Source organism: Diabrotica undecimpunctata, chromosome 5 (assembly GCF_040954645.1).
Source record: "Diabrotica undecimpunctata isolate CICGRU chromosome 5, icDiaUnde3, whole genome shotgun sequence".
Taxonomy (NCBI): domain Eukaryota; kingdom Metazoa; phylum Arthropoda; class Insecta; order Coleoptera; family Chrysomelidae; genus Diabrotica; species Diabrotica undecimpunctata.
Genome location: NC_092807.1, coordinates 135,138,394 through 135,164,471, shown reverse-complemented (window position 1 = coordinate 135,164,471; position 26,078 = coordinate 135,138,394). Strand labels below are relative to the sequence as shown.

At 34.5% G+C, this 26,078-nt stretch overlaps 1 protein-coding gene across 1 annotated transcript in view; it reads left to right on the top strand.

Moving 5' to 3' along the window:
* LOC140442486 (sortilin-related receptor-like) overlaps positions 1–26,078 on the top strand; it is a 97,813-nt gene that overhangs the window by 68,079 nt on the left and 3,656 nt on the right. Inside the window, 7 exon segments of the mRNA XM_072533554.1 lie at positions 6,344–6,452; positions 6,455–6,687; positions 6,789–7,027; positions 10,811–11,555; positions 16,724–16,940; positions 18,568–18,824; positions 21,836–22,030. Of these exon segments, the coding sequence (XP_072389655.1) occupies positions 6,344–6,452; positions 6,455–6,687; positions 6,789–7,027; positions 10,811–11,555; positions 16,724–16,940; positions 18,568–18,824; positions 21,836–22,030 (1,995 nt within the window).

The window sequence follows — 26,078 nt, the reverse complement described above, 5'->3', positions numbered from 1 at the left end:
GCCTTGTATCTGTTTTTGTGAGCACGATATTTTTTGTTCGCAGGTAAGCAGGACGAACGATAGTTTCATTTTGAGCAAGTGAAGCAGTTTTCAGTATTTATGTTTGTTTTTAATAACTTTTCTTTGATTCCAGCTGCCACGTGTTTGAAATTAGGTGCGTGTGATCCCTAGTAGGATATAGGATATACCTACAGCTATTTTATTACAAATTAAAATATCTAAATTTATCAACAAACCTTAAATTGAATTGGACCTTCTAACAAAACAGAATTAAAACTATGTTTATCAACAAATGTTACATTAAACCTTCTAACAAAACAGACTTTAACCCTAGAACACTCTTGTACGTAAAAATTACGTATCATTGCGAAAATTCGCTAATTACTGTCAAACGCGTCAACTCTCCCACTCCAAGTACTAGCAGTGCCTCATATACATGGTACAATGAATACACATGTGTATTCATTGTACCATGCCTGAAATAGGTTATTGGTAATATCACAGAATACTAATCACAATGGGATGGAGTATTCTGTGGTAATATTTTTCGCCAGTGCCAGTTGTAATATAAATCTCGACTAAGTAGTGCTAGTGTGTCGCGATCCCTGAGGGTCAACACGTAAATTTTACGTGTGAAGAGCATTAATAGATAAATAAACGTACGTTAATTTGGCGTGTCAAGAGTTTTATCGGACATTTTTTTATTATAAAATCAGTAGAAAGGCGCTAACATATGCCTAACTTGAACGGTTGATTTACGACAATGCCTACAAAAAAGCAAAGACTACTTTCAAATGCCTCTAGGGCACAAGAAGAAGTGTCACCCAGTATGAGTTTTGAAGGGGTAGGCTGATTTTATAATTCATTGGCTAGCCAGCACTTAATTTTATTTTTGTAATTTATAGGATGTCGCTGTCGATACTGAAACAATGATCATGCGCAGAGAGGGGAGCCTTCCAGTAAAAATTTTCTGGAGGTATTTATTTAATTTGGTTTGTGCCAATTGTTAAACTAATCTCAATAATTTTTAGGGTGCCGCTATTGATCTCAAACACATTATAGTTGCAGATGGAGATACTCTTATGGGCAAAAATGGATATCTTTGGGAAACCACGCCACAAGCAATTGGTAAAACACCTGCAATCAATGTTATCCATGTAAGGCCTGGTCCTAGGGTTGAAGTCAGGGGCATTTTAGAACCTTTGCGTGCATTCGAAATATTTTTCAACGATTCGATGCTAACTAAAATAGTGACATCTACAAATCAAGAAATAAACCGAAAAAACAAAAATTATCATGACGCTGCCCAAAGAACATCTGAAACCAATCTAGAAGAACAGAAGGCGCTCTTGGGACTTTATATACTCGCTGCAGTACTAAAGGACAATCACTTGTCATCGAATATTATGTTTGATAACTCATTTTCCGGTGCCAGATACAGGGCGACGATGAGCAAATTTCGATTTGAATTTCTGACTGCTTGTCTTAGGTTCGATGATAAGACAACTAGAGCTGAAAGGAGAGAAATTACTGCTTTTGCCCCCATATCAGAAATATGGGAGGAATTTATTAACCATTGTAAAACAAATTACAAATCCAGTTCATATTTGACAATTGATGAGCAGCTGGTGGGTTTTAGGAGAAAATGCAATTTTTGCATGTACATACCAAATAAACCTGCTAAGTACGGGTTAAAATTGGTTTTGTTATGCGATGTCGCCACCAAGTACTTGGTCAATGCAGAACCGTATTTAGGCAAATCTACCCAAACAAATGGCCTTCATCTAGCCGATCACTTTGTAACTGTTTTAATAGCTCCAATTCACGGCACTAACCGGAACCTGACCATGAACAACTGGTTCACGAATATTTCTTTGGCAGAGAAATTACTAAAAAGGCCCTATAATTTGACAATACTTGGGACGATCCAGGAGAATAAACTACACATTCCATCAGAATTATTGGAAAATAATAAGCAACGTCAGATCAACACGTCTATGTACGCATATAGTAAAACTTGCTCATTGGTATCCTATAAACCTAAAAATAATAAAATAGTAACTCTACTATCAACAATGCATAAAAATGGAACAGTTAACACAAATACAAAAAAAAACCCGAAATGATAATGTCGTATAGTTCCACGAAAGGAGCAGTCGATACGTTTGACCAAATGTGTCAAAATTTGTGTGCGAACAGCAAGACCAAAAGATGGTCGATGTGCATATTTAATAATATGATCAATATGGCTTGCATCAATGCCTACGTTATTTATTTGCATAATGTTTTTACTCAAGGTGGAAAACCCTTACAAAGACAGCAGTTTTTGATGGAGCTTCATAAAAAAATTACAGAACCTCACCAGACAAGTCGCTTAGAAAATAAAAAATTGAACTGTGAATTAAAAAAAAAAATATTTTTGAGGTCTTGGAAAAAGAAGATACTCCCGAAGTCGTAACAGAAAACCAAAAAGGTCCAAGGAAGTATTGCTCAATCTGTCCCACAACAATTAAACGAATGACGACCACTTATTGCCATAAATGCAAAAAATCTATTTACCGAGAACACCAAATTAAGTATGTCAAAACTGTTATTGGAATATGTTATTATTTTTTTTATTGAATATGTTATTAGTAAGAGTTTTTTTTATGTATTTCTGCAAATATTTTGTTAATTTACCGCTGTTCTGAGATTTGTTAATTCAATATACGTAAATTTTACGTGGTAAGAGTATTAAGCGTTTTATTACGTACGAGAGTGTTCTAGGATTGAAACTATGTCATTTGATGTCCAAATGACAGAAAATACTGATACATAAAACTTATATTTATTTATAAGCCTTTTAAAATGACACGAGAGCAAATATTTTTATATTAACGATGAATGTTTATTTAGAAAAATTTAACAAATCTACTTGCTTCGCTGACTGATTATATATTTTCAAATTAATAAAAAATTTTGTTAACTTAGATTTAAATACAAAAACACTGCCCCACACAAACTTCAAACGATCTGGATCCAACCCATGGGAGACACAAAATGGAGTCTGACAAACACTAAAACTGGGCCTCAGGTTGTCCTGGATGATAACAATATGTATTATTTAAACTCGGATGCCTATGGTGGGTTTTCAGCCTGGTACCCTCAAAAAATCGAATCTACGTACCAAAAAAAATACGTCAAGGTACCGAGGGGACATAAAAGTGCATACTCAACCCCCCCTCCTTCCCTAGACTAGACCAATCAAGAAAGAGATCAACCATAGATAATTTAATTGAGCTAGAGTCCGAAATACATGAATAATTTGTAATTGGACAACAATGTCTTACTGCGGTTTTCGATATAACAAAATCGTTTAACATGGCTTGGACATTCTTAACACACTAAATCATTGGATGCTATATTTTATTTACAATTTTCTTAACAAGAGACAATTTAACGTTAAGATAAATGGTACAGTATCTAGTACTAAAGACCAAACAAATGGTATACCTCAAGGATCTGTTATTAGTTTACCACTATTCTTAGTAGCGATAAACAAAATCTTAGAAAACTTTTCAAAGCTGCGGAATTGCAATTCTCAACAACTAAAACCAAATGTATTTTATTAAAAAAAACGGCACTCTACAAATCCAGATCTTCAGTTATATGGAAACAACAACTTGGAACAGTTAAAATTTTTGATAAGAAAGTATCTTGGAAATACCATATTATGCAAATTAAGTTATCTTGTCAATCTAGTCTCAATTTAATGCTAACACTGTGCAATCGTAATTGGAGCTCATATTTTAAAAGTTTGATTCATATTTATAAATCACTAGTACGATCAAAACTCGATTATGGATCAGTTGTATACTCATCTGCAAAGAAGACACTTCTTGCTCAAGTAAAAGTCATACAAAATACAGCACTAAGAATAGCTGCAGCCCCATTAAAAGTTTACAATGGTTAACCGGGAAACTACCTTTAAATATCAGAGGACTTGTCATTAACATACGCATCATCCATAGAATTATCGCTGAACGTTTCAAAGAATAGCAATATCCCGATAGCTATGAAACGGAAGACATTTGACCAATGCGTTCTTACTATTATGACATACGGAGCAGAAACTCTCACGCTCAACAGAAAGATCAACACCACATGATGTCGTGGAACGTATAGCCAAGCTGAAATGGAATTGGGCAGGTCAGATAGCAAGACTTAAAGACACAAGATGGACCAGAAAACTAATTGACTGGCGCCCACGAGAAGACAAACGCAGCAGAGGACGACCACCAATACACTGGATGGACGACATTAGACTAATATCCAAGAAATGGCAACAAGAAGCACAGAACCGTGAAGAGTGGCGAAAAATGGGAGAGACCTATGTCCAGCAGTGAACAGAAGAGGTTGCATGATGATGTTTCAAAGAAACTTTTATAAATAAAAAAGGACGAACCCTCCATTTAACGAGAGAATCAGAAGATATATCCCTCTCCTTAATTCAATTCCCAAAATTTTTTGATCAGAGAAATACAGCCACACCTACTCCCTGAACCTATCCTTCTGCAATATGTGATCTAACTCTTTCTAAATACAATAAACTTGAGACCACCCATTTAACAATTATTTAATCCTTTTACAAAATACTTTCTTCTTTCCTTTAGATCATTATTGATGGTGTGGGATTAACAGTTATAGCTCCGGACATTGTATTACAGTTTAAATTATCTTCTACTTGCAGTATTTACTCTGAAGAACTATGCTTAATTCTGCAAGTATCATTCATACACCTACGTACTCAAAAAATTTCAAAATCTATCATAATTACGGACTCTCTCAGTACATTACATATGATAGAACACTTATATATAAGTAATCCTATAGGTATTTTATTAAAAGAGCAATTATATTTACTAAACAACGCGAAGCAGCAAGTACGCTTTATATGGATTCCATCGGACATTGGACTTCAAGGAAACGAAAATGCAGATTTTCATGCCAGAGAAGCAATACACACCAGAAGAGGAACCACCAACTAATCTTGAAGTTAAAGATGCAGTTCAAAATCTAGCCAGAAACAAATCACCTGGAATAGATAATCTCCCAGCTAAACTATATAAAGAAGGTGGCCATGATACCAAAATGGCATTACAGTAGCTTATAAAAGAAATATGGAGACAGAAATTCCTCCCCAATGATTGGAGTATTGGAATACTTTACACCATACACAAAAAAGAAAATATCTTTGAATTAACCCTGAAACAAATTTGGAAAAACACTGGAATATAGCATTGATATTCATCACATACTTATAGACTACAAAGCAGCCTACGACTCTGAATAGAAGATAAATGTTCAAAGCAATGAAAGTGCTAGAAATACCAAATCAGTTGGTAAATTAAACAAAACTAACTCTTGAAACAGTTAAATGTAGAGTACGAATTCAGTGGGAACTGTCTGAACCTTTTAAAACAAATACCGGGCTGCGCCAGGGAGACCCTCTCTCCTGTATACTGTTCAATCTGGCTGTGGAAAAAGTAATACGTATGCCACAAATCACAACCACTAGTTCAATATATAATAAATCAGTGCAAATCCTGTTCTATGCTGATGATATAAATATTGTTGGGAGAACGGAAAACGTTGTACGAGAGGCGTATGTAGCAATAAAAGAATCAGCTACAAAAATGGGTACAAAACAAAACGAAGTATATGAAAATAAGCACGCAACCACAAATCCTACGACCACTTCTTATAGAAAACGACGTCATAGAAGCAGTGAACGAATTTGTATACCTGGGAGCGCTCCTTAACGCTGAAAATAATACTACCGCAGAATTCGCACGGCCAACAGATGCTATTTTGGGCTCAATCTCCTCCTTATATCCACAATTATATCGAAAAATATAAAAATAAAACTCTACGAAACAATAATACGCCCAGTCCTACTATATGGTTTAGAGACCTGGACTCTAATAAAAAATAATAAAAACATGTTAGGATGTTTCGAAAGAAAAGTACTAAGGTGAATCTATGGAGCAGTGAATGGCCATGGAGTGTGGAGAAGACGATACAACTTAGAACTTCATAGAATATACCAGGAACCTGATATCTTAAAACATATTAAGATAGGATGTCTGAGGTGGATAGGGCATGTAAAACGCTCTTTGATAGACCCATTGGTCTACTCTCAACTTGAGATCCTTTGCAATACATTTCGCGGAAATAAATATTTCTATGATATAATTTAGCATTCTGATGTTCAGTTGATTTTAAACTAGCTTTTTTTAGAACAATACAAATGACATTACAACATTTACATTAATCGAATTTAATACACTTCTGTTATGTTTAGAATGATGGCACATGTGATGCTGGATGGATGTTCCAGTGTAGAAACCAACGTTGCATACCTCTCTGGTGGAGATGTGATGGCACAGACGATTGCAAGGATAATAGTGACGAGCAGACTGTTTATTTCCGACGTATCCGCCCACTGACAATGCGACGTCACAAAGACCCAATACCACATGCGAAAGCAATCAGTTCCAGTGTGATAAAGGTGATTGTATTCTAGCTTCTTGGGTATGTGACGGTATGAAAGACTGTTCCGGAGGAGAAGACGAGAAAAATTGTGACTCCTCCGTAAATTGTTCCCGATCTCAATTTAAATGTCAAACCGATGGCAGTTGTATTGCGGTAAGCATAGTGAATAGATAATTTGTTTGTAATGTAATCAAAGTTAACAAACTCTTGTCTGTTGTCTTGTCTTGTCTTTAATTAACAAGTATCTTTTCTAGGCAACTGCTGTTTGCGATGGTAATTTTAATTGTCCTGATAAAACGGACGAATTGTCTTGTGAAGACAATTTACCTGATGAATCTGGTGCTCCTAGTTGTACCAATGGATTGTTTCATTGCGACGAAACTTGCTATCCATTATCTCTTCTTTGTGATGGAAAGGTCGATTGTAAAGATAGTTATGACGAGAATAATTGTTCAACAAGAGTGAGAGTTAACCATATGGAAGTGGACGAAAGGTATAGTTTTAAAAGACCATCTATAATTTTTTAAGCATGTTCAAAGTCTTTGAAATTGTTTTCTTTTTACATAATTTAATAATCTTTAATTTTTAATGGAATAATTATACATTTTTATATTTTTCAAGTCTGCTTAACTACCTGATCTTAACGAAATCTATCATGTAGGGTGTAGGGTCTATTATGAATAATACAGGTTGAAGTTTTGAAATTATAAAATATCTAAATCATTTATGAAGTAAAATTGTGTCGTTATTTTAGAAAATTATGAAAAACGCTGAGACACTTCAACTTTTAAATTCAAATGGGCGGCTTTTTAAACATAAATTTAAATGTGTTGTGTGATTCGCGCTAAGTCAAAAAAGTTTATTATTTAGAGTCTATTATGAAAAAATTAAGGTAAAATTTTGAAACTATGCATAATTTTCGTTAAGATATCAAATACATAAAATTTTATGCTTCTTCTTCTTTTTCTTCTTCTTTTTACATAGACATGACTCTGTCTGTTTTTCAATGTGCCTCCAGTAAGTTGTCGTTCCATCGTTTTCGTGGTCTTCCTACTGATCGTCTTGCTATTGGGGAACCGTCTCTTGCCGTCTTTACTACTCTATTTGTTGTCATTCGGCTTATATGATCGTTCCATTCTACTGTTCTATTTCTTACCCAGTTCTTGATGTTCTCCACCTTGTCGTATATCTGTACTTACTCTGTACTAGCTCTGTCTTACCATCAATTTTTTTAAGTGTTTTTATCTCTGTTGTTTCTAACATCCTTTTTGTCCTCTCTGTGTCAGGTCTTGTTTCTGCCGCGTGTGTCATTAATGGTCTGATGACTGTTTTGTAAATTCTGCCTTTCGTTTTTTTCCCAATATTTTTATTTCTTTATATTGTTTCATTTAGGCAGCCTGCGGATCTGTTTGCTCTATTGACTTGATTTTCCACTTCAGTTTCAAGCTTTCTGTAGCTAGATAATGTGATGCCTAGATATTTAAACTCCGTCACTTGTTCTATTATCTGGCCTTTCAGCTCCGGTTTATATCTTAGTAAATTTGCTGTTGTAACCATGCATTTTGTCGTTTTTGGGGAAATTAATATGTTAAATTTTTTGATGGTTATATTAAATTGATGTAGCATACGTTGTAAATCGTATTCATTTTGAGAGAATAGTATTGCGTCGTGTGCATAGCAGATTATTTTAAATCGTTTTTCTCCCATTTGGTATCCTTTTTTAGTTCTTACTACTTCTCTACTTTTACTTTTATTGTGTTGTTTTGGTAGATATTTTCGATCATTTTGATTATTTCTAGAGGTCTCTCTCTTGCGTACAGTAAGTGGATAACGTCTTTTAATTTGACCCGGTCAAATGCCTTCCTAAGTTCCACGAAACATAGATATACCGGTTTGTTGTATTCTAATGATTTCTTTTACACTTACCTCAATATAAATATAGCTTCGGTGCATGATCTTCCCGACCTAAAACCTTGTTCTTCTGCTAGTGTTATAATTTCGCTCAGTTTATTTGTTATCACTTTGGTTGTTAATTTTAGTGTTGTGTTTAATGAATTAATTCCTCTGTAATTTTCCGGGTCCGATTTGTCTCCCGTTTTGAAGAGAAGTATTAGAATGCTTGATCACCATTCTTGAGGAATTCTATTTTGTTCTATTATTTTTTGGATTAGTTTTAATAGTTGTTTGGTCAGATCTGGTCCTCCATACTTTAGAAGTTTGTTCGGTATTCCGTCCTCTCCTGGTCGTTTTCCATTTTTTAATTTCCTTAATGCTTCCTTTACCTCTTCCTCCTCAATATTTATTTCTTCATTTGTCGTCACCTCTGGTGTTGGTGGTTTATCATTGCCACCTTTAGCAAATAGGGATCGAAAGTAGTCTACCCATGTTTTCTTCTGAATGTTTTTTGTTTTTATTATTTCTTTCATCTATTTTCTTTGTCCTCTGATCATTGTTTATATTTCTTTTTGTATTTCGTAGAAGTCGTGCTCCATTTGTTTTAAGAAACTCTGTCAGTGTTCCTTTTTTATTTGTCTAACTAAAGTATTCGTTTCATTTCTGAATCGTTTATAGTGGTTATATGCCTGTTGTGTTTGTTGTGTTCTGTATTGTAAAAAGGCTTTCTTCTTTTCTTCACATTTTGTCTTCACTTCCTCTCTAAACCATGGTGTTTTCTTTTTTGGTTTGTTAGTGTTCGTTACTTTAGTCTCTTCAAGTGATTCTGTTGCTGCGTTAATTATGTTATTTTTGAGTTTTTCTCAGCTTTCCTCGATGTTATCGTTTTCTAGTATTTCATTCCCAGCGAACTTTTCTGATATTCTTTTCCTGTATAAGTATTCCGTGGATTCCGTATTTAGTACTTCGACTTTAATTTTTGTTTTGTGTTGGCGCCGCTCTCTTGGGTGGGAAGTATTTCAGGATGATTCTTATTTTACATAATACTAGGCTATGGTCGTTACCTACATCTGCTGAGTTGAGGCATCTTAATTCGGTATTCGTGCAGAAGTTGATCATCAGTTCTCCATTATCGTTTTTACATTCTCGTTATGTTTTTGAAATGGGTTGAAAAGGGGAGAACTGTTTGTCTCAAGCTGGTCATTCATAATTATATCTGTGTTTTTTAATTTGTTGATTTCCATAGATTCTAACAAAGATAGCTTAAGGCCTTTATTTTGATTGTGAAGAATTTTAAATTCTTGTTGTTTTTAATATATTTGCCTAAGTTGTTGTTTGTTCTAAAAGCTGGTGTTATTCCTTTCTTTTTTATGTGTTTGGGTATTTTTGTTGTTATTTTGCCTGTTTATGTAATCGAGCAGAAGGTACTGGGTTTTTTCTTTGGTGGTGGAAATACCAATTTCGGGGCTTTCTTGTGTAGTTTTTTATTTAAAATTTTATTAATTGTTTGTTCGTTGTACCCATTGTTTACTGCTATTTGTTTAATGATATTTAATTCTGTCTCAAAGTTGTATTTTGACATCGGAATTTCTATTAATCTATGTAACATGCTATGATAGGCTGCCAGTTTTTGTTGTGTATGAAATATGTTAAGAAATACGGAGAACTCATGTTTATTTTTAAGTCAGTCTGATGATTTTTAAATCTAAAAAATTAATGGATTAATTTTGTACAGTTTCTATTGTAAGTTCAATATGACTATGGATTGATTTAATATACGATAATAATTGATCAAGTTTTCTGTTAGTTCCTGTAAAACATACCAGTACATCGTCTACGTATCTCCACCAGTATAAAAACTGTTTGAATACGGGATGTTTTGAAATCTTTGTCTCTAGATGATCCATAAAAATATCTGATAGCAATGGGCTTAGAGGATTGCCCATTATAAGTCCTGCACTGTTATTTGTATATATTTGATTATTAAATTAAAAGTAATCCTGATTTATGCAAATTTCGAGAAGATGTAACGTATTTTTCTTATAACTTTTTTTATAAAAACTCAAGAACAACTAAACTGATTTGGCTAATTTTGATTTTGAAATATTTATATAGAAGTCCTTTAATATTTTATCTAATTTTTCCTCATATTTTCCAATTTTATCAGGTCATTTAATTTTCCTTATTTTTTCATTTATCACCAGACATCTTCATAACTATAATTTACCTATTACTAAAAACCACAAAACGTCGAGTTAAATTTCGGAGCTAAATATTATACATTTACTTTGTACTTTTACTAGTACTTTTACTACTCAGAACCAAATGTCAAATTCTTTATACATACTAAACGAGATTGTTAATTTGAAGTTGTTTATTTTAGGTTTACAAATGCTACTTCGATATACGTTAATTGGTGGATTGTTCGACCAGTCGATCTAGAAGTTGAATATGAGCCTTCTATCAAAAAAATTGGGGAAGAACATTGGAGAAACGAAAGTTGGACCAGTCAACCTTACTATCAATTTACTAACCTACAACCGTTTACCAAATATAACATGACTGTATATGTTAGGATCAAGAATACACACGTAGTCTTCCCACCGGCGATATTTAATGTTTCTTCCACAAGCGAGTCAATTCCAAGTGAACCGTGGAATGTTTCCGCTATACAAAGAAATGGTTCACATATATTGATATCATGGAATAAGCCACAGTCTCCTAATGGACTTATTGTTTCTTACGAACTGTGCTGGATATTCCCAAATTCAGCTGAGATTAGGCTTAAATTATCTGGCAATGAAACCGCACATATGCTTTCACAAGACTTTGATAATGGACTTAATTACACCTTTTGGGTAATCGCTCATAATAGAAAATACGAAAGTAAAAAGTCTCTACCTGCCACATTAATATTTGATGAAAAAGCAAGTATAGAAGGTGTTAAAAATATTAAAGTAAAAGAAGAAGATGACACCATTTCTCTGACGTGGGATTATAGTAAGGAAGCAGAAGGATTTGATGTAAGGATCTTTACAGATAGACCATATCCCAATCTACCTCCTAGAACCACACCAACTAAAAACATTACACTCAAGTTAGCACCTGGAGTTAATTATAAAGTTGGGGTGAGTATACCAGTAATTTTTTAAAACCTGTAGGTACCGAATTTCTCATTATATTTTGTCCCCCACTTATTTTCCTTAATTTCGGGAATACAAAAAAAAGTTTCAAATAAAAGGTGAATTATTTTATCTGTACCGACCAATAATGTAGCAATAGACCAAATTTTGTATACAGGGAGTGCCCAATAAAATGCATCTTCAATATTTCAAATGGGACACCCTGTATTTTTTATAGTTTTGAGTAGCCCTACATTTCCTGATTACCAATATATAACATTGTGTAGAGTTAGTTTAGTTTTATAATGGCATATGGTACTACATTGCAAAGCGTTTCTGCCCTCCAATTAAAGAACTGGCAGGACCCTGGTCTACCTGGCCTTTCGGCTATACGACGGTTAACGAATCCACTGCCCCTACGAGTCCGACACCAAAATGAAGGTGCCACGCCACGTATACCAGAAACGTTTCGTGGGGCTTCACCTTCCCCGTAGTACCTGTGTTGAGATTATCGCACCTACCCATTATTGCACCCACGGGCGGATAGGCGAAGCAGGCAGAGGAATTTCCACCTCGCACGTAGACAGGTCGCCGCCGAGGATCTCTCCTCTACCACTCTTGAATCTCCTGACGGGTACATGCCGGGGCACCCACACCACGCTTGACGCAAGGCCAAGAGGGGTATGTACGGGCCCAGCTCGTTCAACCTCGCCAGGTTCTCTTGGAATGAGAGTAGAGTGGTCCCACGAGAGTCTCGTCTCGGATACTAGGAATGTAGACCGGTGACCGTGTCGCCTAAGCGACCGTGTGCGTTTCTACAAACCCGACACCTCAAGCGACGGCTCTCCAGCTCTCAATTCCTACCCATTAGTCGCCTCTTACGACAGGCAGGGCCTTCTGACCTCGGCCGTATTCTTATCTCTGCGAGCCGAACAGAGCAAAGGGTAACCCATAGGTGGCTATGCAACTGACATTTCAAAATGGAAAATAATAAAAGCAAGCAAGCGGCAAGAAGAGAATATAGGCTGATTTATCCAGATCGACAGACTCCTTCTGTGAATACATTTTTATATAATTATCGTCATGTCATAAATGAAAAAATGTTTGAACGGAAGAAACGTACTATCGTAGGAAATGATGATGAAGGTCTTAATACTTAAATAATAGATTAAATCCATAATAACATTTTTATTTTAGAAAATTCCGAAACAATGCATTAGAGAAAAGCCGTGCGACGATACATAGAGTTTTAAAAAAGCACAACTAGCCGTACAAAATATTACCGGTACAAGAACTTACCGATGTTCATAAGAGAAATCGTTTACAGTTCTGTCAAGACATGCTTACAAATTTGAACAATGATCCTAATTATTTTTATAACATTTTATGGACAGATGAATCAAATTTTTCAACTTCAGGCATTTTTAATAGAAGAAATAGGTATTCGTGGGAACAGAAAAATAGGTAATAGAAAAAGAAAAATTAAGCAAATAAAAAAGTCAGGAAGGAAATCAATAAATTTGTGGTGCGGAATATTTCAAAACAAAATAGTTGGACCATTGTTTTATGATTATAAATTAACTGGGGAATCATATTTGGACACAGTCATTACAGAAGTGGATGAGTTATTAAATCAAAATTATACACAAAATCAATTAAATAGTATGATATGGCAACAAGATGGAGCACCGCCACATAATGTCGTAGCCGTTCAAGAACATTTAAATAATCAATTTAATGTGTGGATAGGCAATAAAGGTACCATTACATGGCCACCAAATAGTCCCGACTTAACACCATGTGATAGCTTTTTATGGGAGTTTTAAAAGAAAAAGGAAAAAGGTAATCAGGAAATGCAGGGCTACTCAAAACTATAAAAAAATACAGGGTGTCCCATTTGAAATATTGAAGATGCATTCTATTGGGCACTCCCAATTTTATAGTATTGTTTTTATGTTTTACTAATACATCAGTTTCTCCCACAATTTTTACTCCCTCGCCAGTTAATACTCCCTCGCCTTTAAACAATACTTAACAGAATCAATATTTAAAGCTGATAAAAACTTTTTAAAGTCCTTTATATGAATTACTGTACGACATGCACCTGTATCAATGTCAAATAAAATTGAATTACCTTCTACTTCTAATACTATTTTCTCTGGAGCTGAATTTTCAGGTTTCAATGAAGACAAGAAACCTAGAAATAATTAATTTTCCTCCTCACTTTCATCCTGTATATCATCTTCTTCTAACAATCTAACTTTCGAACGACATACTGCACTTGCATGTCCCACTTTCTTACAACTGAAACATTGCCATGCTTTGGCTGGATATTTTGATGAGTCATGTTTTCTACCACATCTAAAGCATGACTTGGGTTGGACATTACTTCTACCAGTTTGATGGCCATCATCTTTCTTCACTGTAGCTTCCCTCTTTCTGAACATTACTTTATCTAACTTCCCTTCTATTGCCGCTACATTTTCCTGTTCCATCCTTTTAACTTGACCTTCTGTAAGTTCTATTGACAAGGCTATCTCATAAGCTCTTTCAAAGGAAATGTTGTCTTCTGTCAGGAGTTTACGTCTTATTTGAACTGATCATACACCACATACAAACCTGTCTCTGAGACATTCTTTCAAAAATTGCCCAAATTTACAATATTGAGCAACACTTTTCAGTTTTGACACAAAACTTTTAATATCCTCCTGAGGCTCTTGATTTGTATTGTAAAATTTATACCTTTCAGCGATAACTAACCGCTTTGGACTATAATGTTCAATCAGAACTCTTTTTAACTCCTCAAATGTTTTTGAACTTGGCACCTCTGGTGCTAATAAGTCTTTTAAGACACTGTAAGTCTCTCCGCCAATTAAAGAAATCAATAATGGAACTTCCTTGTCTTTTTCCACTACATTACATATAAACAACTGCTCAAGTCTCTCTATATAAGAGGTGATATCACTTTTCGCAGGATTGAACTGCTTAATGTATCCAATTAACGACATTTTTCGACTTGCGTGGATTCTTTCTGTGACTCGTCGCCAAATATGTTATGTATTTAATGAGGCACCGACTATTGTACAAAACTATTTATTAAACGATACAGTGGTTACAAACATACATTATGGATGGATCCATAGACCCACGGCGACGGCGTTCCATCACCTAACCTCACTATCGATCGACCCCCATCGACCCCTAGTCTTTTCCACAGTGTCTCTTATTCCGCTGCCGGACTCATATATAACAGATATCTCCTGCTATCTACTGAAAAAAGGAATCAGCATACAATAATGTGAAGTGCTAGACGGCTACAAGTAGATTTCTATTTCACGTCATTACAAAAGACTAGATGTCAATTAATTATTTGATAAATATTTCTATTTCTATAAAAAGCTAAGAGTCTAAGAGTAAAAATTCTATTTTTTAAAAAGCTAAGAGTAAAAAATCCCAATTTTATTCTTGATTGCTGCAGCTGAAAAATCCGTAGAAATGTGATCGATATCCGAAAATCCTAAATAATTTCGAAAATCCGTAGATCTACAGATAAATCCGTAGAGTTAACAACACTAATAACATAACACGTTTTAGGTTAGGTAAAGCGTTATAAACAGTTGGAACGTTCCATTTACGCTATATACTATAGGTGCCTTATATATAACATGTAAGCCTTTTTTATTTTATTAAAATCTATAACCAGGATATTAACAAATAGCGGTTTTATGTAATTCTTAAATATTATTATCCTTTTTTTAGTTTATTTGAATCAATTTGAATCATATACGTCCATGGTAGATTCACTACGTATTTTTCAAGCCCTATCATCACTACTGGATTTTGCTATTTCGTGGCGCTACTTCTGTGATGCCGTGTCGTGGTGCTACTTCCGTGACGCTCGTCTCAACATTATATACGCATTGTACTATAAAGAAAAATTTCCTAATTTGGCCGATCTGAATTAAATTAGATCTTTATTCTATCATAAATCATATTTAACACTCTCTTGGCGAATGAGAAGGCGAATATACCGTCGGAATTTGTTTATGTTGGGAATATGCAATATGAATGGAGTTTAAAGATTGAATACTTACAGTTACATCATGTAATAACCGCACCTATTAAGAAGAGCAAATTGTCTTAAAACCCCATCTACTATCGGATTTGTTGTGAATAGCCTGTTTTCCAAGAATAATTTCAAATAATAAATAATATTTTCCCACTTTGTAATTTAATTTATATATTTTCACGTAATCACATCAATCAGGCTATCTTTTTATAACTTTATTCCAGGAGCACAAATAGAAAACGGCCACATTTTAACATTTTATTTGAAATGTGTCAAAATTACAAATTGTCAATATATTATTGAAGTTTAGATTAAATTAATCTTCTGAACTAGGAAACTATGGTAAAGACTAGTAAAATATATGGCTAAAAAAGGAAGTCTATTGCCAAATATTTTTAACATGTATTCTTAAGAAAAATTCAAGTACTTAAGTCTTAAAAGGTAGGCAACGCCGGGCAAGGTGTTAGCCCGGCGAAGAAACAATAATATTAGATATGTTAACGACACAATTATTTTTGTACTTTTTACCGCGCCCTAAAATATGCAAACCCAATATGCAAATATTTCAAAACCTCTGTTTTTTATTGACTAGCTCAGCTTTCTTTTCACAATGTAGGATATATATCCCAAACATCCTTTAGAGAAGCTAATAAAAACTGAACTACAAGAATCAACAAATTCAGAACTACAAATTCCAAGAAAACAATATAACTTCCGAATTTATATGGATTTCATCGCATATAGGAATTATTGGCAATGAAGTGGCAGACAGAAGTGCTCCTGAAGCAGCAACAAGTCCGAAATCTGAATACCTAAGTGCTCGCGAATGTATCCAAAGATCTTACAACGTTTTTTGAACAAAAAGTGACTGGTCGGTGGCAGCGCGAATGGTTTCAGTCGTAGTCTAAACTAAGGTAACTAAAACCAGATAAACGACAGTGGAAAACTACTACTAGTACATGGTTTATTCAGACGGTTTTAACTCGCCTACGTGTAGGCCACAATAAGATCACACACTCATATTCTTTGCTCATACCTACTTTAGGGCAGTGAACGCCCCTTTCAATTTCAAATTAAATTACTGAAAACGTATTTTTATTTTTAGATTGCCGCATTTAAAAAGGATCTTGTTGAACCAACGGCGTACATCAGTTTTAGAAAAGCAGGCAATTCTCTACCTGAAATCGAATCTTTACAAGTAATAGTTCTACAAGATATTGGTACAGCTGTAAAGTTGAGCTGGGATAGGCCAAAGTATGCGCAGAAACTAAATTGGATGTATGGTGTCTATTATGGTATCAACCACCAGCAGCTCTTTGAAAGTAAGTTTTAAAAAATTTCAGCTGATAATAAACATTTGACCTGAAAATAAGTAAATGACCAGTGTAATATATCTCTTACATACTGATCCCAATAAATTAATAAGTCTTCTTCTTCTTCCTATGCCGTCCCCATTAACGGAGGTTGGCGACCACATTTTTAAAAGCTTCTCTGTCTTTTGCAACGTGGAATAATTCGTCTACAGTCATGTTTGTCCAGTCTCGAATATTTCGCAGCCATGACTTCCTCTTTCTACCTATTCCCTTTTTGCCATCGACTCTACCCTGCATGATGACCTGCAGAAGACTATATTTATTATTTCTTAGTATGTGTCCAAGGTTTGCAGTCTTGCGTACTTTTATCGTTCTCAACAATTTTTTGTCTTAATTAATAAGTAAATATTAAAAATCTAATAGCAAAATTCGTAGATGTCGCTCTATTTTGTGATATGCCCCCCTTTTGGTCAAAAAATAAAATTAGGTAGTAAAGTTTAAATGATTTAAATACTTTTTAAAATTAGTGTTAAAGGATAAATATTGCCGAGGGACTGCAACTCTTTCCACTGACCTTTAAAGAAGAGGTAAGATCCTATCATGGTATTAGTTCTACTTCTATGTTTATTTAAGCCTGTTGGTTTCAGTAGAGTTTATGTGTAAGATGAATATACTTTTTTTTATTAACCCCACTCTTATTACAATATATCTGTACAATCTCAACTTAAATGTTTAGGTTGATAATAGACAAAGTAATAGGACTGAAAATTCAAGTGGCGACAATTCAGGATGAATATCCTGGTACCTAATATTCTGGGATGGTAGTGCTTGAATCAGAGTTTTTTAGCAATTTTAATTTTAAATGTGTAAGAAAACTTCTGACAAATATATTTTTGATTAAAATATATCTATTAATACGATAGAAATTCCAAAATTTTGAAATTTTCCAATGGGCCAATTGAGTTAGTTTTTTACTCGACACAGCTATATAAACGGATTTGATAGTTAAAAAGTGTAGTATTAGTACAAAAATGTAGGGATTCATCAATTTTTTAGTGGAACTATTTTTAAATAAACAATCAAAACGTTAAACTCATTATGTCGCTCATAAAACTTGTCTATTTAGAAATTTGACGAACGAGCAAATTTAAAAAAAGATATACACAAAATGAGACATGTTAAATTAAAATCGGATAATAACCAAAAAAGTTATGGCAAAATGAACACCAAAATGGCTCTACACACACACACACGTTATTTTTTGAAAACAAAGAATAAGTATAAAATTTCAGTAAAAGAAGACGGTCGGGTTCTTAACTTTGCTCACTTGGAATTATTCCAGGTGTCTGTGAAGGTTTCAGTAGATTTTTTTACTTTAAAAATTTCTTCAGAAAATAAAACTGTTTATACCAGTTGTCATTATAAATCCATACAAAAACTAAAAGTTCTTTAAAGTTTTTGCTTTTTATTTATGAATAATGCACAAATTATATACAAGATCTTTTATTATTGACTTGCTTCAATATTTCTCAAGAATATTATGGTTTCTGCTTAAACTCAACATTCTTTTTTCGCTTATTCGTTTAAGATTCCGATTTGTTTCCAACAAATTGTTTAAAATTAAAAATATTTATAGGTCCTAGAAATACAACCATAAATGAAAGTATCACAATAACGAACTTGGATTCCTGTAAAAACTACATGTTTTCTGTTGGTTTGGTTGGTCCTCTTGGTTTCGGACCTTTATCTGAAAATACCCAACAAGTTAGTACTTCTGAAAATCCCCGAGCTCCACCTAAGAGACTTATAGTAGAAGAAGATGGAAATGATCCTCTCCAGATCAAAATATCTTGGATACCGCCGTGTCCGTCACGCCAACCAGAGTTTTACAAGGTAAATTATTTCTTTGTAATTTAAATATGTTATAACACCACTTTTTGTTAAATTTCTTCTATAAAACAAGCTAAAACGGCAAGCTTAAATAATTTGTTGAAATTTCTCTAATTTGATCAACATACCCGAGTTCAAATTTGGATATTTAAAGAAGATTCTTTGATTCTTCTTCAAATTTGGATATTTAAAGAAGATTCTTTGGGATACCAAACGAATTACTGAAATATTGTGGAGCAGTAATGACAGAACAATTAACAATATTAATTAATAAAATTATAAAACACAATAAAATACCGAAAGAATGAAGAACGAGTGAACTAATTCTACTATTCAAAAAAAGCAGATAAAAAAGAACCAGAAAACTACAGAGGTATAAACTTGATAAATACTACCCTAAACTTACAACTAAAATTTTACAAGTGCTAATAAATCAGAGGATTAGTTTAGCAGATGAACCATAGGGTTTTCGTAGTAGTTGGTATATAGATGAAATATTCGTGATAAAGCAAATTACTGAGAAATTACTAGAGTATAATAGACCAGCATTTAAGTGTCTGATTGACCCAAAGAAAGCGTTTAATAGAGTAAGACTTAAAGATGTAATCCATCCTCTGTATTTTCTATTAGAATAGAAAAGTTCCCCTAAATATTATAAAAGCTATCGAAACATCTACCAAAACAACAAAATGGAAGTCAGAATAGATGGACAACTTACAGAACCTATAGAAATAGGCAGCGGAATAAGATTAAGGGATTCATTGAGCCACATGCTCTTCAATTTAATCATGGATGAAATCATCAAAAGCGTTAACAAAGAAAGAGGATACAGAATGGGAAACAAAGAAATAAAAATACTCTGTTACGCAGACGACGCAATATTGATAGCCCAAGATGAAGATAGTCTACACAGACTGGTCCACAGATTTAACATAAGAGCAAAAGAATTTAATATGACAATCTCATCTCAAAAAAATTAAAACAATAGTAGTGAGCAAAGAACCAACCAGATGTAAAATAGAAATTGATGGCATCAGTATTGAACAAGTAATGGAAATAAAATACCTGGGAATAACACTGTCCAGCTATGGAGATCTGCTCAAAGAAGTGAGAGATGTAGGATGCCTTAATAACACTATATGGCGAAACAGACACATTAACACTGAGATGAAGTCAAGAATTTATAAAGACAGTGTAAGACCAATAATGACATCCCGACACAGCCACGACGCAAAGGCTACTGGAAACGGTAAAGATGAGAGTACTGAGAAAAATTACTGGAAATACGCTGAGAAATCGAAGGAGAAGTGAAGACATTAGAAGAAAATGTAACGTACAGTGTATAAATAAATGGACACAACATAGAAAAAAATAATGGAATAACCACATAAGTAGAATGGAGGAGACCCAATAAAAGAAAATAGCAAGAGATAAGTCACCAATCGGCAGAAAAAGTATCGGACGACCGCGCAAAAGATGGAGTGACAACCTTCCATAGAGGTATTAATCCGCCAATGAACAAGCAGAATTGCTTATAAAGAAGAAGAAGAAGAAGAAACAAGATTCTAGATGAACTACATGTTACAGTCATACAGATTGGCAAATTTCACATTGTCTTTCAAGGTTAAATACGCGTTTGTCCGGCTTGCTGAAGAGCTCGTAAACCAAATGTCGCAGAGTTAGATCATTGTCATTTATTATAATTGTGGTACAATTCGTAGCAACATTTTAATTACGGAATTTAACTCCCAAGTAAAACATAAGTTTTTAAGTGTACAAAGTTGTGAAATCGTCTGCAAACATGTATATCACGTTGGAAGCAGAACCTAGAGGTATTAATTCGTTTGGCAAAATTGCAGAGTTGGTATAAACAAAAGCACAGTTAAAAATATTGTCAAGCAAAGAAATGATGCTAAAGAAAGGAAACTTTCATCCTTCCATACAAAATACATATAATACAGGCAAAGCACAGAAAAAATCTAATTTAGATAATATTGATACAAAAATATTTCAAAGAGTTATTCAAAATTGGTTTATACATGAAAAACAGCACCTACTCTATAACGGTTTAACTAAAAATTTACAGAAGACTTATGTACCATAAAATGGTGCATACCATAAGTTCTTAATGTTGTAAAATTAAAAGTAATCGAAAATTACTTAGAGAGCGGATTAACACTTTTTTTAAGGCAAATAAAACAATAACGTTCGGAAGGTCGACCAATTATCTATATGAACAAAACGTATATTCATTCCACCCATACTAATCAAAAAGCTTGGTTTGGTAGCGGTAACGAAGGTTTACGAAAACCAGTCACGAAAGGTTAGGTTAGTTCTCTGGTTGAGAAAATACTTTCATATCAAATGTTTTACCAAGAAATAGGTTCAGAACAAACAATCCTCCCCAATGCACAATCTCCTCCGGATTGCTCTTAAACAGCATCAAATCCTACTGTGAAGTAGTCTCACGGTAGCCCTTGATTTCTGGAGTAAGCAAACACAGCACCCGTTATCAGCTTTCTCATGCCCAAAATTTCATGCAGGATACGATCCACGTGACATGACCCACGTGGTCTTTTGAGATTCTTACTGTCTCAGCTATGTCGCGAAACTTCAATCAGCGATCTGCCAATATGAGATCGTAAATTTTTGTTACGTTATCATCCGTGATAGCTGTTTCCGGGACGCCTGGGTGTGGCTTATCAAAAACCGAAGTGCGACCCCGTTGAAACTCGTTAAACCAATTTTTAACGGTCGCTATAGAAGCATCCAAGTGCAACAAGAATTGAATCACCGACCGATTTGAAAATCCGCGGACACACCCGACAGACAAAGAAAATCCTGGCTTAATAATGTACGACAGTAAATAACCAAAAAATTGTTAGTTGCCAACGTCCTAAAAGATATCTAACTCTAAGAAGAAAACTATTAAATTTCTCATAACCAATCGAATTTGACCTGAATTTATTTTTTATTAGTAAAAATATATTTTACATGTCTTTTCTATTTTTCAGATTTTGATTACAGAAAAGAGCACAGCGCAGACATATTTCATTAAGGCAGCTAGTTGCCATGCCAACAGCTACGTCTTTAAAGTATTATATGGTGGAATTTATGAAATTAAGGTTGCTACTGACGAACCTAATGCGATATTTTCAAAAGCGGTACAATACTCTGCCCCTGCTATATCGCCACCTGTCGAACTAAGAGTAAGCATCATCTAATCTGTTTATTTAAAAATAACTGTGTTTGATATTAACTTTTAATAATCAGTATATACTTAAAACTCAAACGGTATAGTTTCTGACTATCACGCAGAAGGCGTGGAGTCGATAACTAGCATAAACGACAACATCTAGAGATTTTGAGATATCCAAAAATAATAATCGTTGTGTTTTTAGGTGCTTGTTTTCTTTACGATAGATTAGGATGTATGTCAAAATTACTGTTCTCGTCTTCACTTTTTGGTTTAAACATTAATAAATACTCCTATTATTTGTAGTTGCTTGAAATTTAAGATAGGTTAGAAGATTTCATGTCAACAGTCATTATGTTTTTGATTCACGCTCTACTACAGGGTCCTGATTCTATTTCATTTCGATGTCGAAATTTAAAAGCGACTACGCCATGACAGTCGCAATCGCTAGCGATTCTCATTCATTTCGATTGTAGTTAAAACTGGGGATATTTACTTTATCATTTTGACACTGCTGAAAATTTGGGTAGGCCCTGTTGTTTATTGTCTGCACTACGCTTGTTGAATGTTTGTTTTGAATGTTTACGTTACGTGAACGTCTTTTTTTTCTTGTTTGAGTTGTTAAAACATAAATAGTGGCCACTCTCAATTATATTTTGAATTGAAAGAAAAGATGGCAAGAAAAAAAAAGGTGATATGGGAGATCCTTAAGTTATAACCACTAAGATTTGACTTAATATATTTTTAAATTTACTACAGCTTAGTAATACTAACCCTAAACATTTTGGGTATCCTAGAGGCATAAACACCTTCTTCCAAATATGGTTCTAATACCCTTATTAAATAATTTGTAACTTGTTTATTAAGCCGGAATTGCTGCCTAAATTGAGCATCACTTAGTGAAAAAGAATTTTGAGTATCCCGTAACATTCTTCTTATCCTCCGTTCTGAGCGTCGGATATCTATCCTCTCTAATTCCTCCAAAAATAGCAAATGCCCATAAAACACAGCCATATTAATACTTTTTGCCTCAATTTTCCTTGCAAGGATCAAAACACAACACCGCCTACGTACCTAAACGGAACCTAAGTTCACTTCTCCCAGACCAGCCAGTCATGTCAGATTAATTTCGACTCGAAATGAAATTTCAACCACTTTCTTGAAGTTGAAATTAATTTCGATAAATCGAAAATTAGTGACGTCGTTTGGTTAGTTCAGCTGAAATCCACAAGGTTCACAAAGTCGCATTTCGACGTCGCCATATTAATTTCGACATGTTTTGAGTCGAAATCTCAATTAGAATCAGGGCCCAACAGACTCTGTCCGTTTTCTTTGTCAGCGGTTGGCAGTATCGATTTTATAATAGTGAGCAGCAGAATATCGTTGTTTTTCTCTAATAGTTGTGGTCGACATATGTGAGATAAGAATTGAAGGAGAGATCATTGTATTAGTCTTTACATCCCCTTCAAGGAATGAATTTTTGGTTGTGTTGGATATAACAAGACTTTTTAATGATCGTCGGGATAAATAAAACAGGACTTTTAATGGCCTCGTTTCACTTTCCATCGTACCTTGAAGCTCTATATACTTCATGGGGATATCGAGTATTCTTGTATGTATATATGGCCCTGAGAAGGGCGTTCATTTCTTACATTATTGATTGGAACCATTCTTACATCTGAAAAAGATGTTTGTCTTCAGTCAACGTGCAATTAAAACACAGGTTTGTAGGAAAATACAGACAACCACTTATATTGTTTGTAGATATGGGCTACGACCCAATAGATGAATCTCTCAGAGTAGAAGTCTTTAGTCTCCCGCTATATGAGTCCGTGATCGACCATGACCACAGCCAGAGGTGATCTGACAACCGCTACCGATGATTCCATCGTTGCGTTGTTTGGTTGTTCTCGCTCTGTTGGTTATATTTTCTTTTTGGGTGATTTTGCTGTCCTGTTTTAGGTGTAACATCTCTTCAGGGCGTGATTTGTTTTGTTTGGTGTCGGCATTGCGTCGCTGGGTTATGCTCACTGGTGGTACGCGTCGGTGGCTGTAGTCCTGTGGAGGAGGTGGTGTCCAGGGTGGTCAGAAGTGAAAGGGTTTGAGCCAAAACGGTCCTTTTCAGAAATTTATTAGTAAAAATTATATAGTTATGAATTGTGAATGAATTTAATTAGTAAATGTCTAAATGTTATGAATCGAGAAGAGGGCAGCTGTGGCTATAATCCCACAATAGATAGATATAATTGTGCAATGGATCGGGAAACCATAGAAAACCGATCCCTCCCTGTCCGTAGCAAAGCTCAAAGTGAGCTATTTATATGTTACGGCGGTAAAATAGTGGAGTTGCCTCCAGGATGTTAATGTAATCGTCAGGGAGTTTGTTGCTGGCTATAGTCAGCAATTTAATGGGTAGAAATGGGAATTTGCATTTGGGGTGTCTGATGAATACATTGCCGAAGGATGAGCAGGTAGTTTTAATAATATTTTGCCACGGATGGTTTTGATTTTATAACTCCTGGTCAGAGAGGATGTAGCGGTTATATTGCCTACCACATTGGTATCACTTATAGGGGGTTGAAAATTGGGGACAGAAATTGCTGGGCTGTGGATAGGGTAAGCAAAACAAACCGGAACGTTTGCGAACGGCTACTCTTGGTTTGTTTAGAGCTAGGTCGTGAGAAAGTGAACGAAAAGGGGACTGGAATGGGGTAACAAAGAAAAGTGAATTAAAAAGGTACTTACATGGATTTCCTGGACAAAACAACACAAGAAGGTTCCTAAGCTATTTAAAATCGACGCCGCTTACAAGAATCTTCCTGCTGGGTGGAAAGGTAAGCTTTTCTTTCCTAAAAAATACAAAAAGGGGCTAGAATCTTTTTAAAGGAAATAATACTCTTGGTTTAGGGAGAAACATTACATATTTATTATTATCTCACCATAAACAGTTACAAATATAATAACAAAATAACAAAAACAACTTACAATGTTGCTATCTGTTTACAACTCTAGACGTTGGAGACACTATAAGAACTTAAATTATTAATAAATTGAAATCATCTAGATGTTTCAATGCAGTTTACATTAAGGTTAACCTTTTTTTTACAAAACAAAACTAATTCAAAATTTATGGTTAGATATATACCAATTGTCAAGAAAATAATCTAACTGTCATATGTCAAGATTAAATATTAAAACTTTAGCAGAATAATTAATATGATAGTTAGCCACTCCCTAATATTTAGAATTTTACTTATTACAATTTTTTAACTTGTCATGAAAGCAATTATTGATGAAAAATGTCTACTTTTACTTTAAACAAATTTTAACAAAAAAAGTACCTGATTTCACTGTATAGTATATCTCCTTTGAAAGTTTTGGGGCTGGAACTGGTTTTCTAAACACTGCAACACAACACAAATGTGTCTCACAAGCTGCAAAATGCTCTGGAATGACCAAGGAAAACAAAATGAGGAAGGAAGCTGGTCACTGGATTATGAAATCTTCAAAGCTTGGCTTTTAAAAAACTCAAGCCTTTGCTTGGAATCATGTGGACATCTATAAAATTATTTGGATCGCTGTCTTACAAATCCCTCAGGAGAAACACAGCACGAAACAAAACAGTGATTACTCAGACAAAAACTGACACATTACATTTGAGTGAATTCACAATTCCACGAACAAAAATTGCCGGTTCCTTCAGGCTACCCACGCCGCGTCTTCTCTCTTTAAAATCTTCTTCTAACCTGAATTTGACCTTCCTTCACGCTCCGTACCGGCTTCCTCTGTTGTCTCTCACCCCTCTACCAGTCAAAGGGACTAGCCAATCGGAATTCTTTTTATCGACGCTTCTCAGGGTAATTTGACCTTGATCGTTGCTTAGCTTTGAAAATTTGCCGAACTAAGACGTAAAATATGACCATATTTTTACTACGCAGTTAAAATTGCAGTGGAATGTTTCTTCGATGTGTCCAGACGCTTACGTTATAATATAAACAGAAACTCAACGGAATTTATTACATAGCCCATGGGCGTACCAAATAAATTTTATACATTGAATA